Source organism: Crocodylus siamensis, chromosome 5 (genome assembly GCF_052110815.1).
Source record: "Crocodylus siamensis isolate JL-2025a chromosome 5, ASM5211081v1, whole genome shotgun sequence".
Taxonomy (NCBI): domain Eukaryota; kingdom Metazoa; phylum Chordata; order Crocodylia; family Crocodylidae; genus Crocodylus; species Crocodylus siamensis.
In genome coordinates this window covers 80,529,285-80,543,852 of record NC_143399.1, presented here as the reverse complement: position 1 = coordinate 80,543,852, position 14,568 = coordinate 80,529,285, and the positions used below count along the sequence as shown (strand labels likewise).

General features: G+C 43.2%; 1 protein-coding gene across 16 annotated transcripts in view; it reads left to right on the top strand.

Moving 5' to 3' along the window:
- The window catches only part of TNS3 (tensin 3), a 505,358-nt gene that overhangs the window by 414,370 nt on the left and 76,420 nt on the right, over positions 1 to 14,568 (top strand). For all 16 annotated transcript variants that reach the window (XM_090049504.1, XM_090049500.1, XM_090049503.1 and 13 more), the window contains 3 exons: positions 7,368 to 7,546; positions 10,219 to 10,345; positions 10,441 to 10,524. In XM_090049504.1, the coding sequence (XP_089905630.1) occupies positions 7,368 to 7,546; positions 10,219 to 10,345; positions 10,441 to 10,524 (390 nt within the window). The remainder of the gene's footprint in view (positions 1 to 7,367; positions 7,547 to 10,218; positions 10,346 to 10,440; positions 10,525 to 14,568) is intronic.

Sequence of the window (14,568 nt, the reverse complement as noted above, 5' to 3'; positions counted from 1 at the left end):
TTGGCCTATATGTATAATAAGTAACATGATATATATGCAAAAGGTGGTGTGAAAATTCAGATCCTCATACAGGTCCATCCTGTATACAGATGGACAAAGAGCAGTAGGTGAACCTGTGAATTACTTTGGGACACATGCTGATACCCTGACTTACATAGTCTTAAGGAGAATAAACAAGATGACATCTGGAGTGAGGAGATCACAGTCTAGCCCTTAGCAAGTTCTAAGTGACTTCGACCAGATTTGGGATTTTCCCCCAGTAGTGTGACACCGTTGAAACACCTTTGATTTCAGTGGCCTTCCTGTTGGTTCTTGCTAGTCTGAGTTATCACAATTTGACTCGGTTGTCTGTTTCTGACATATCCTATTTATAGGAATGTCATCTTTTAGTTCCCATCCACAACTAGCTAATATGAGGGATCATGCAAACACAATTGTTGGTGCTTAGCAACATTTCTAGATTATAATAACTAGATAAAAAGACAAAGGAGAGAAAAGCTTAGGTTGTAAGGTTGTATAACGCTAGAGGAAAACAGAATACTGGTTTTTTTTCCTCTCTTTCCTTTCTTACTTTTAAGAGAAGGGTAGTGAGAATATATATCCTTTTATATCCCTACTTTATTATGTTTGATATTAACAAATGTCCTTTTGTTAATCAGATAAAAAGCATTGCATGTTCTTTTGGTTGATTCAAAACCCATTCAAGTCAATTTCCTTTACTTGGGGAAGAGGGGGTAGGAGCAGGTTCTCAGTATATATTGTGCTAGCAAATTGCCCGTCAAGAATGATGGATGAATGGTGACTTTCTTGATGGTGTTGTGCATCTAATTGTCTTCTCACGGCAGCATTTTCTTGGGACTCACTTACACAACTTTCTTGATTACATCGTGTATTTAACTGTCTTCCCATAGCAGCCTCCTCTTGCAATTCATTTGCATGGCATTCTTGATGGCATTGTGCATCTAATTATCTCCTCACAGTAACCTCATCTTGGGACTCATTTGAACCTCCCTGCCATGCTGGGTTCCTAGTACCGTTAAAGAGCATTGCAGACAGGTAGACACAGAGACAGATGGGCTAAGCCCTTCGTTTATTTATTTATTTATTTATTTATTTATTTCTATATATATCTATATCTATAAATATCTGTATATACATGGATATATGATTTACCCAAATATAAGGTGACCCTGAATTTTAAATGATTCCTGCCTCCCCCAAAATAAACAGATTGACCCCCCCCCCCCAATAATCAAATTCTGTGTATGGAATATTCACACATTTGTTATAATTTTCCATGCATAGAATCTTATTATTTGAGATTTATCTTAAATAAAGATACCACGCAACTCCCTGCTGCCCCTAAAAGTTCCCCTGCTCCCTTCCCCCCTGGAGGGTTCCTCCCCCACCCTGCTACAGGCCCAGCACCCTGACAGGTTACCCCAGCACCAGCAGGCACCTGCCTCCCACCCCCCCGCACGCACACACACACCCTGGCCCTTCAATTCCTCCCCCCTGCATGAAGCTGCTGGGACTGCTCCCACCACCCTGTAGCTTGCCCTCTACCATGTGCCCCCCCTCACTTACCACTCCTTTGTACCTCAGGTTCCACTTTCTCCCACTTCCCCATTCTGCTGCTCCAGTCTCCCACAGCTCAGATCCTCATCTTCCCCTGCCCCAAAGTCTCTGTCCCTCCACCTTCCCTTTCCCTTTTTTCTGGCACTGGCAGACCCCACTCCCGCTGCAGCCTAGGGCATGGAGCACACCCCAGCCCAGCCACGTAGCAACAGCACGGAGCTGGCCAGACTGGGGCTGTATTCTGTGCTCCCGGCTGCAGCGAGGATGGAGCCTGTTGGTGCTGGAGCACAGGTAAGTGGGTGAGGAGGAGGAGGAAGTGTGAGAGAAGCAGTTTGGGGAGACAGGAGATGACAGGAACCCAAGGCTGTGAGTGGGGAGCAGTGTGGGCAGCAAAGGTGGAGCAGAGTGGGCAGCAGCTGTGGCTTTGGCCTAGACCTAGGGTTGGAGCTGGAGCTATAGCAGCTGCCTGACCTGCACTGCCTTATACTTGATTCTAAGGTGAGGGGCTTCCCCCCAACACAGGGGGGGACCTCATCTTTTAATTGAGTAAATATAGTGGCGCCTCTTAACATATTCTTTGAACATCAGAGACTTTTGGGAGGGTTTCCAATCTCTTCCTAACTTCTAGTATATGCTATGTGAAATTTAGATTGCCAAAGTGTAGACTGCTGCTTTTTCCTACAGTAACAGCAGTCATAAGTATTTGGTAACCCTTTCAGGGATCTACAGACATGTGTGTAGTCCTTTTTCGAGCTGGGTCTCATTGAATCATTTACTTTCACTAAGTGGAAGATAAGATTATTAAGTACAGCAACTTTAAAACAAAAGACTTGGCTTAATATCTGAAATTTAAGGCCAAGATATTGGCATTTTCATGTCACTATTTTTCCATACCTTAAAATACATTGAAGTTAGTGCTGTCAGAATGTTAGAATTAATTCATTGCCAAACTACAGTGAATTGAATCAAATGAAACAAACAGATACTTAATGATGGAACAGTATATATTGTTAATAATATTGGAGTTCTTAATTAAAAGAAATTTCACATGCTGACACTGTTAAATCTCTTACGCCCCTTCAGCACATTATATTTATGCCACGATTAAGGTTTTAATCATAGCATAAATGACAAGGGTGCCACACGTGCACCCTTACAATAAAATGGCAAAGGAGCCGTAAAATTAATCCACGTGTAAATGTAGAATGATTTTATGGCTATTTGGTATGGCACCTTTGAACATTTGGCCAGGGCAACAATCAGATGTTTGTCAACTCAGGTTAGGGTTTGGGTATGACCCCAATGCAATCCCCACCAGACCAACAATCACCTAATTGCTGGCCCCAAACCTATAAGCACCCGTCTTTCAACTTGACAGTGAAGGGGAGCCTTGGTTTATAATCCTAGGCTCACCCTGCACTGATCCCTGATCCCAGAATCATGTCTTCTGCCATGCAGTTGTGGCATGGAAAAAAGTGCAGTTTTTGGGAATAGGGATCAGATCCTGTGGCACATTTAAATGAACGCCTACCAGGGGCTTTATATATTAAAAGTATGGTATATACTGGATTAACTCTTCTGGTAACAGTACACACTTTGTGAAAGCAGTTTGAATGAAAAATCCTCATGTGCTGTAGATGCTAAAAGGGATTTACTTAGAATCGTGTGTTTCTATTAGAAATTCTAGTTTATTGGCATCATGCTTTACATTTAGTCCATTTACTAGATCAGTTTAAGCAGTGAGTTAGTGTCATAAGAGAAGATATGTCACATCTGGGCAAAAGCAGTAATATTGATTTTGCTTGGCCTTGTCAATTCCAGTTTAAGACTAATTTTATACCATCGGTGATATTTTATTTTGTCAAGATTTTATTTTGCCTTAACGTGCTCCAGCTGTTCAAACATAACCTAGTGGGTGCTGAGGATGAAACCACTCTAAACACATATTTGCTAAACACATATACTGCATATGCCAAAAAACAAAGCAGATGAGAGCAGTTAAAAATTCTGGAGGTGTTGAAAGACGCTCTCAAGGCTTTGTTTCCTTGAGACTGAAAATTTGAACTCATTATTTTATTAGTTAAGTATAAATCAAGAAGATCCATCTAAACTATGAAATTTAATTTGTGATTGTTTGTTTATGTCTGATACAAAGCACGCATGCAAGGGAGTTTCCTGTATTATTTTTGTATATTTACTTTGACCTGGATGTTCATTCCATTTGGTAACCATTAAAAGATTTTATCATTTAGAAGAACAGTCCTGAGACCCCCTTTTCCTGCCCTGTAATTGCAAAAAAGATTTATCTAGTAGGGAAAAAGAGATCATAGTAATCATTGTCCTCCCTGTGTAATTTACATTGTAAAAGTAAATATAAGTTATTCTTTTACTTTTTGACCCTGGTATTGAACTTATGGTTATTTTAGATGCATATTTTATAAGAACTATTCTAATTTAGTTGTATTTCCTAACTGGAAAACTACAGTGTGTATCTATGTATCTGAATGGGAGAGAAAAATACTTAGTCTGCTTAGAGGAATTTTCTTACCATATAGCACAATATGGTTCTCCTGGTTCATAGCAAGGGTTCAAGAGACTCTATATCAAGTCAAATAAAAAGTAATACTGATATTATAATTGAAGACATTTTGAGTCCCACAGATTAATAATTGCTGCATAACTAGGGTGAGTGACCATATGTCCCAGATTGACCAGGACAGTCCCGGATTTTGGAGGCTGTCTCAGTGTCCTGGCCATTAGAGAAAATTGAAGCAAAAGTTACGGATTGGCAGGAACCTGCCGGCACTTGCAGCTCCTGAGTCAGGAGCTGGGCACAAGTGGGTGGGTTTGTGCCAGTCCAGGACTTTGGCCTCAATTTTCTCCAAGAAGCCCAGCCGTTTTGGGGGGGGAGGGGGAGGGGGTGCAGTGCGCTCGTGCTTACACACCACGCTGTCCCACCCATCCCTGCTCCTGAGAGCTGCAAGGCCAGGGCTGTGTGTGTATGCATGCATGCCCCCTATCCCAGATTTTTTTTCCTCATCCCAGATTTCCCTCAAATTATTATGGTCACACTGTGTGTAACTGCTAAATATGGCTGTTACTAATGTGTAGTGGTTACAGAGAGTCTTTTTAACTCGTGCTTTTCTTTTATATTCCACTGTGAATCTATTATCAGCTGTCTTGTTCTAGATATAAAATGACAGCAATAACAAAACATTTGAAAGCACTCCTTTATAAAATAGATCTAATTTCCCCCTGATACACAGCTCTTACACAGAGTGGGGGGCATAAAAAGGAAAAGATAATCTATAACGACATGACAAGACTGCTTGGAGGCTAAATGGGATGTCCACCACTACGAAGAAGAGCATCGGAAGACCAATATGTCATTCACATCACATGTAAATCTTCAAAATGGCATCTGGAAGTTAGGCCCTTCTGTCTAAATGAACATTACCCCAAATTAATAAAATCTTTGATTTTCTTTAATTTATAGCTCTATTTTTTCCAAAGATTGTCCAGTTGTAGAACAAAGTTGAATTCATTCAGTTGTGGCTTAAGCAAAGCCTGCTGAAGTGAATGGAAAAACTCCCATAAACTTCACCAAGACTCAGAACAGGCCACTTAGCTGTTTCATAAACAGAAAAACTAAAAAAAAAAAAAGTTACCCTGTTGAGCAGAATTATGTTTTTCCTATTTTGATGCTCTCTGCTGCTGATCTATGCTACTGCCAAGTTCAGTAAGTAAAACCCCAGCCATAATTATGTCCAACAAGTAAAGAAGGAAAATAAAAATAGGCCTGATTTGTTCCTCCATTAAGAACGCCCAAGAGAAAAATCTTTGCGAAGTTCTTCCCAGAGAACCTTGTTTTCCATTGCTCTGCCCTGATAGTGAATTTGCCCTTGATCTAGTTCTAAACCCGGTCAATTAAGTGGAAACAAACAGGCGCTGTCTTGCCTCAGTTGTCATTCTGTTGACTGGATATGAACCCAGACTTTTTAATCGTGATCAGTGATGTGCAGTAAGCGCAAGTATTAATGCAGCTGGAAATTAATTGGAAACCTGGCTTGTTTCAGTCTGGTGAATACAGTTTTATAACTTCTCCAGGATAACTGCTAATACATCTACAAATGCAACCCTGTTGACAAGCGTTTCTCTTTTTCATAATAGTCAAAATACCATTTGGTAATGCAGCTACATTAAGCAGTTGAAGGAACCAAACAAAGATAACCTTTAATTACTAGCCATCCTCCTGTTAGATGGATGCATCATTGGTTTAATAATAACTGTCTGGCACCAGTGCCATTTCTCAAGACCATTATAATTTGCTCTCAAGGGGGAAAGAAAATCTCTCACCAAGGAAAAGAGAAAAGCAACAGTTTACAAAATACTTTCAAAGAAATAAGCATACAGTCAAGATATTTTAGAAGCTCTGCCAGCATTTTAAGCCAAACTATAAGGAAGACTAGTAAATGAGGTGACCAGAGAAAAAGCTCTTCCAGCAACTCGTAGCTCAGAGCCCTTTACACAGTGTTAATGGGGGGTAGGCCGTATTATTTTAAGCAAGTAATCAGTAAATAAGCAAATGCCTTGTGCTATAAATAGGGCAGTTCTGGAAGACCTTTATCATATGGCTACAAATTGAATTTCAACTTCCTATCCCACTGCTCTAAGTGACCACATTATTTCATTCAGTCAACCACTTTCAGAAAATATCTACAATGGAGAATTATATGCAAATCGCTTCTAAATATAAAACCATGTTGGCCCAGGACATTTTCATTTAGTTTTTAAAACAGATACTGCCTTTCTCTGAGTATTTTGAGTACTGCTTTGCCCTATTTACTCTGCAGTACTCTATTCTTCAGTCTTCAGAAGTCAAAGACTTTCTTTGTTGCTTTTGTCATTATTTTAATAATTTTACATAATTACATACGGATCTAGATAGGATTAGCATTACCAGGGTACGTGGCCTGTGTCAGCTAAAAGTCTGTGTATCTGGGAGGATGTAGTACTGTAAAGCAGTCCTGACTTCACCAGCAAAACTTGCCTGATTTTGGCTATGGAACATGCTTAGAAGGCATTGCTGTCAGACGCACTAAGACAGTGATTCTCAACCAAGGTGCTGTGACACCCCGAAGTGTCATGAGAACCTTTGAAGGGTACTGATGGTGTCATGCAGTATTAGCACTGTCAGATGTGCAAATACATACACAATTCACAAGGTTTCGAAAAGGAATTCATAGCGTCAAAAACATTCTGAACCATTGTGATCTTTCTGAGTTCTTTTCAACAGAAAAATTGCTCTGGTTTTTTCCTATAATCAAAAAGCAAGTGAAAAGTAAGAGCTGGCATTTTCTGAGGAGCACCTTGAGTGTAATAATGTTGAAAACTACTGTCCTAGATGGTCTCTGCTGGCAGCATCCCATCCACACATTAAAGCTAACGTTTCCCAGTGACATCTCTCAAGCAGAGATGATAGAAATAGTGTCCATGCCACTGGAACTCAGTTCCTTCCAAGGTTGTGATCACTCACGTCTCTTCCTATATGGTTTTATATAAGCATTTAGGGAACCTCTGGGGTGGTTACTTCATGAAGATCTTTGATAGATGTGTTAAACATGGTAGTACATTCTGTTATTGTGACCATGTAACAGCCCTGCTGCTTTCATGGAGGGGATTGGACCACGTGACCCTGGAGCTTCCTTCCAATCCTGTGATTCTATAATTCTGCTAAGTAATGTCTCTAAATATTTACTGGATGATTGACTGGCTGTTTTTATTCGCAGTGCCAGGTTCACAAGAAGATGATACGTCAGGGGGAAGAGTCAGGAAGTTAAGTCTTGGACAGTATGACAATGATGTTCCAGAACAGCTACCATTTACCAAGTGTGGATGGATGAAGTCTACTGCTGTAAACCCAGCTGTAAATCCAGGATCACTAATTGCTGTAGGGGAGACCAAAGAGGTAAACAAGGAGGTCTTATTCCAGAAGGTTTTTAACAGAAAGAGTGGCCAGCATGGAATCCTATATTCAAGAGCAATATTAGGATATAAGGAACTAAAATGATACAGGAAAGTTGAGTTGTTTATGTGGTTGCATCATGATCTCTGATAGGCTCTGGATGTTAAAGGAACAGAACAATTTGATATTAAAGGATTGGATATTAAACAATTGGATGTTAAAGGAACAGAACCTGCTGGAATTCACCATCTAGAGCAAGGTGGCAAAGGCATGCAGTAAGGCAACGGCCCTAGATTTTAGGAGGGCAAACTTCAACGAGCTAAGGAGGATAGTTGGAGAAGCGCTGAGGTCCCCGAGGGGAGGGGAGCCAGGTGTCCAAGAAGAGTGGCTGCTGCTTAAGGAGACGATCCTCCAAGCCCAAAGGAAGGTAATCCCAACAAGGATTAAAGGGAGCAGGAGAGCACACAAGCCTCTGTGGCTCACCAAAAGCATCCGGGAATGTCTCCTTGCTAAAAAGGAGGCTTACACCCAATGGGAAGAAGGGGTCATCAGCAGGGAGGACTACTCTGTAGTTGCTCAGGGATGTAGGGGGGTAGTTAGGAAGGCCAAGGCAGAGATGGAACTGGGACTAGCTTCCCAGATTAAGGCCAATAAGAAGTCGTTTTTTAAATACGTAGGGGGTAAAAAGAAGGTCCCGGGTAATGTGGGGCCCTTGCAGGATGCGTTGGGAAATTTGGTCGTCACACCAGACGGCAAAGCTAACATGTTTAACGATTTCTTTGCCTCCGTCTTCCTAAGTAGGGACCAGAACAGCCACCTCCCTGCTGGGCCCCCCTTGGGCCCCAGGGGAGGCACACCTGGGCCACGGGTTAGCAAGGATTTAGTTAGGGAGCTTCTGGAGGGGTTGGACATATTCAAGTCAGCCGGTCTGGATGATCTCCACCCTAGAGTTCTAAAGGAACTGGCCGAGGTCATTGCAAGTCCCCTGGCACGGCCTTACGAGCACTTGTGGTGCTCTGGTGAGGTACCAGAGGACTGGAAGAGGGCCAACACGGTTCCCATCTTCAAAAAAGGCAGGAAGGAGCACCCGGGAAACTATAGGGCGGTTAGTCTTACCTCGATCCTAGACAAGCTGTTCGAGAAAATTATGCTGGCACACATCCAGGAGGGGCCAGCAGGGGACTGCATGCTTAGGGGCAGCCAACACGGGTTCATCAGTGGAGGTCCTGTCAGACAAACCTGGTGGCCTTTTACAATCAGATCACCAGATCATTAGATGCAGGGGTAGCAGTGGATATAGTCTTCCTGGACTTCCTGAAGGCTTTTGACACTGTCTCTCACCCCGTTCTCATTAAGAAACTGGGGGGCTGTGGTGTAGACACCCACACAGTCAAATGAGTCGCCAACTGGCTGGAGGGCCGCACCCAGAGGGTGGTAGTAGATGGGTCCTTCTCAACCTGGGAGGACGTGGGCAGTGGGGTCCCGCAGGGCTCGGTCCTCGGGCCCGCACTGTTCAACATCTTCATCAGTGATTTGGACGAGGGGGTAAAAAGCACCCTGTTCAAATTTGCTGATGACACTAAGATGTGGGGGGACGTGGGCACACTGGAAGGATGCAACAGGCTACAATCAGACCTAGACAGGTTACAAGGGTGGGCGGACGAGAATAGGATGGGTTTCAACACAGACAAGTGCAAGGTGATGCACCTGGGGAGGAACAACCGGCACCATACCTACAGGTTGGGGAACTCCCCTCTTGTCAGCACGGAGGCGGAAAAGGATCTTGGGGTCATCATTGACTCCAAGATGAACATGGGCCGGCAGTGTGGGGAGGCAGTTAGGAAAGCCAACTGCACCTTGTCATGCATCCACAGATGCATCTCGAGCAGGTCCAAAGACGTGATCCTCCCCCTCTATGCGGCACTGGTCAGGCCACAGTTGGAGTACTGCCTCCAGTTCTGGGCGCCGCACTTCAAGAGGGATGTGGACAGCGTGGAGAGGGTCCAGAGGAGGGCCACTCGCATGATCAGGGGACAACAGGGCAGGCCCTATGAGGACAGGCTACGGGACCTGAACCTGTTCAGCCTCCAAAAGAGAAGGCTGAGCGGGGATCTTGTGGCCTGTTATAAATTGGTCAGGGGGGATCAGCAGGCATTGGGGGAGTCACTGTTCCCCTGAGCACCGCCAGGAGTGACCAGGAATAACGGTCACAAGCTGGCAGAGGGTAGGTTTAGGTTAGATATCAGGAGGCACTACTTCACGTTCAGGGCGGCTAGGGACTGGAACCAACTTCCAAGAGAAGTGGTGCAGGCTCCTACCCTGGGGGTTTTTAAGAGGAGGTTAGATGAACACCTTGCTGGGGTCGTTTGACCCCAGTATTCTTTCCTGCCATGGCAGGGGGTCGGACTAGATGATCTGCTCAGGTCCTTTCCGACCCTAGAAACTATGAAACTATGAATTGCATGAATCAGACAAAGTCGTAGAGGTTGAATGGCATCTCTCTCTTTTTCTCTGTGTGTGGGTGGTAGGTATGTATACGTGCATGAACATCTTCTCATTAGAAAAATTGATCAAATAATCTGAAAGTTTGTATAATCTGGTGAAAAATGGCATGCTGCACAGTAGTGACATAAGGTTCAATACACAGTTGTTTTACTACTCTATTTCTCTTCCAGAAATGTGTGGCACGTTATCAAGAAGGCCTTGATGAGGTTGATTGTGAAATCTTCTCTCCAACCAAAAATGGTAATGAACCTGTCCCACCTACCCCAGCTTTTCCACTGTCACCTGAGACACCATATGGTGAGTAAACATCTGCATCATTTATGATGTTTCCGATATGCTGCTTTTAATATCCCAGATTTATAGAACAATGGTTGTTTTTTCTTCTCTTACAGTGAAATCTCCTCCATATTACCATCAAGTGACTCCATCAGGCCAGCAGATCAATAGCCTACCTGAACTGTACAGAAGCAGTCATGGTAAGAGCTGTACAGTATTTCCTTTTTTCATTTAGGGTGAAATTCATTTCTGTAGCATAAGTACCAGTTATGGATTACACTAGGAGTTAGGTAGTGAATATTGCTTTGTGCAAATCATCAGCAGAGAGGTCAAGATCCTCCTCAAATAGCTCTGTGCCAGAGCCAGTCATTAATGATGCATAATTATCATTCTGCTTGCACATCAACAGATAATTTAATTGTCAAAATGGTACTGGCAGAATTTTGGATACAGTTTTTGCAGTTTGTTGGCACTGGCTGAACATGAGGAGAGAGAAAGCTGAAGGTGGAAATGACATTTCTTAAGTCAAATAGCATCCTAGCAAATTGAAGGATATTGTTGCAAAATTTTTGTCCCTGCACGATAGTTTAGTAAGAGCCAGACATGAAATAAACCATCTTTCCTGTTGCACAGTGGTTTGCAGTAGATGACTGTATGAAAGAATTATGGCCAGATTCTCCAGTGTGATCTAACTGTGCATGGTTTTCAGAGCATTTTCTTTGTTGGCCATAACAGCCTTGTGGGAAAAAGACCTGTACTAAATACCCCCTAAACCCTGGCATATGGATCATTTCAGGGGCACAGTGCAAAGAGTCCTCCATTATGTTTAACTTGTTTAAAGTTAATTTAGTGCTGTGCCGTCTTCTACCTTAATATGTTTGGACTTCTTTAACTATGAATTAAGGCCCTACTCAAATTGCAATTTTGTAACTATTGCTGAAACCACAAAAAATGGTGATTTCCACAAACACCACGAAAAACAGCGTTTTCTGTAATTTTGCACAGAATTGCTGGGAAAAGAAACTTACTAAAAATAAAAAGCTTGCGCCTTAGTGGGAGCCAGTGGCCAGTGCAGGTTGTGGGGAGGAGCCACTGGCATGAAGGAGAGCAGCCAAGATGGCAGCCTCCCCCTCTTCTGTCCACTGCTGATTGCCCAAGAGGGCTGCCTTTTGTGCAACCTTGCTGCTCTCTACCAATCCATATATAGAACCTAATTACTGGGGAGGGTCATCTTCTATTTGGGGTCATCTTATATTCAAGTAATATGGTAATAAAGTGTCTGCTGGCAGAATTCATTCTTTATTATTGTTATAAATATAACAGATTGGAACTCTACAAAACAATTATTGTACCTGCTGTAAAAGGAATACAGTCCATCTCCTCTCTCTTTGCCTCCAATGACTCCTTCCAACTTCTGGCTTCCTGATCTCAGCATGTCACTTTTGAATTTGGATACTTTACCTTGCAACAAAATGTGGATCAGTTTTGTGTTGCACTGGGCCATCAAGGGTAGAAGACAGCTGTTCCTACATGTGTAGCCCCACAAGAGTCATGGTGGAGGAAGTTTGTCTCCAGTGACATGGTGTTTTCTATTTCATAGTTTCATAGTTTCTAGGGTCGGAAGGGACCTGAGCAGATCGTCTAGTCCGACCCCCTGCCATGGCAGGAAAGAATACTGGGGTCAAATGACCCCAGCAAGATGTTCATCTAACCTCCTCTTAAACACCCCCCGGGTAGGAGCCTGCACCACCTCTCTTGGAAGCTGGTTCCAGACCCTAGCCGCCCTGACCGTGAAGTAGCGCCTCCTGATATCTAACCTAAACCTACCCTCTGCCAGCTTGTGACCGTTATTCCTGGTCACTCCTGGCGGTGCTCGGGGGAACAGTGACTCCCCCAATGCCTGCTGATCCCCCCTGACTAGTTTATAACAGGCCACAAGATCCCCCCTCAGCCTTCTCTTTTGGAGGCTGAACAGGTTCAGGTCCCGCAGCCTCTCCTCATAGGGCCTGCCCTGCTGTCCCCTGATCATATGAGTGGCCCTCTTCCGGACCCTCTCCACGCTGTCCACATCCCTCTTGAAGTGTGGCGCCCAGAACTGGACGCAGTACTCCAACTGCGGCCTGACCAGTGCCGCATAGAGGGGGAGGATCACGTCTTTGGACCTGCTCGAGATGCATCTGTGGATGCATGACAAGGTGCGGTTGGCCTTCCTGACTGCCTCTCCACACTGCTGGCCCATGTTCATCTTGGAGTCAATGATGACCCCCAGATCTCAATGATGACCCCCAGATCCTATTGCTGACAAGTGTTTCACACTTGGCCCCTGGGAGGACCACGTACCTTTGTACTTTCACTACTAGCTTCTAATATTTGTGTAATAAAGGTTTAAAATGTCCAAAAAAACTTTCCTCTCCCCCACTTCTCCCAACCTCCCTCTTTCTCTGTTACCTTTTTTATGGTCCTACACGGTTAATATATAAAAAGCAAAACTGTTAAGTAAAACAGTGATGTATTTGTGTAGTCACTTTTCAGAGTAGAGCCACGGTTTAAGTTGATGTGAAAGGGCCACTGTCCAGTTTGAACTGTGTATCAGATTCCCAGTATATAAAATGGTGACAACTCTGTTTACTTTTCCATATAAAATGCATTAACGTCCTCTGAAGGAAGGGACTGTGTAGCGATGAAGTACTGTAGGCTACTGTTGTTATTATTTAAACCATAGATCTGAATGAGAAAACCTCTTCAAACACCCTTGACAGGAAAAAAAATAGTGCTAGTTCTTAGCTTTATTTTTTGAGGTTGCCCCAAATAATTTAACAGAAAAAATGCAGGATAGTGCTTCTTATTAAGTATCCCCATAGTGTCTGATTTTGTTTCTTTTGCTTTTTCTTGTTGAGAAAAACTTGCTCAAGAGTGTTCAGTCGGTGTACATAGTGTCTAAGTAAAACTGCAAATTGGTTTTAGTATTTGTATTCTAGAGAGTGAGAGGAAAAGATGAATGCAGTGGCTTAAGGAACTATAGTAGAAGCACGTATTTCTTGCAAAGTCTTGTTTGTTAGTTTTAAAGGACCATTATGCAAGAGATCAGACTACTTTTTCAGCATGTAGGCCAGAGACGTCTCACTGGCAGTCTGCTGGCCACATGTGGCCCATGAAGGGTTAATATGTGACCATAGCATTCCCACCTCACAAACACTCCTTCTGTTGCTGGGGGCTTTGAGCTCCCCTTCTCTCTTCCAGCTCTGCTTCCTGCCCCTCTCCTGGGGGCAGGGCAGCATGGTGGGAGGAGGATTGGCAAGCGGGGAGTCTGTTGTCTGTGCTCTGCATGCAGAAGTGTGGGGGGAGAGGGAGTAAGCTGTCTGCAAAGGTGGGGAACCCACAAGTTAAACAGCCGTGATTCAGGCAATATAATTTCACTCAGTATTTCATGCATTGGTCCCAGTAACGTGTGAATTAGAAAGATCTCTTAGAAAGAAATCAGTTTCTTCTTGACATCAGGTTGATGATAAAGAATCTACTATATCCCCACCAAGACTGATTAATTATTCTTATTGGTAAGTATGTGTGCCTTATTTTCCATTTGATTTTATTTCTGTGGTGGGATTTTTCAATTAGCTTCTCGCCCAAGGGGCTTCTAATCAAGCTGAAAAAAATTAAGATTAATGTTTCCAAACTGGGATGCCCTACCAAAACCCTCAGAACCTGATTCATCTTAATCATACAGTCTTTTCTCACTGGCTGTGCCCCAACTATATCTTTTCTCCACTTCTGTAGCTCCTTAAATGTGCCAGTGTTTCAAAGCAATGGATCTCCTACCATGGGGCAGCATCCTAATCACACTTTTCCTAACTTGCTTGGTGACACAGCACTTGGTAAAACTCATTAAATTTGGATAAATTGTTTCCACAGTTAGGTGGATTATTGAGTTTCCAGCCAGGGCAGTTTATAAATGGGTCAGTTTTATGTAAATCTCACCAAATGAAAAGGAGGGTTCAAATAAAGAAAGCACAGATACAGCTTGAGAACAAGTATTTATCTAATAGGATATTCCTATGCATCACTGAAGAAATAATGATCTCCTCTATAGCCCATTCTGAATTTTCATAAAGTCTCTCACATTGAAGAACATACAGCTAATTGGGACCTCTTTGTCTAACTTGCTGTTCAAGTTAGAAACAGAGCTGTAATGAGGTAGTTTCTTTTCAAAGATTTGGACTCCAGGTCTCCTGTCCTGCCCAGGAACT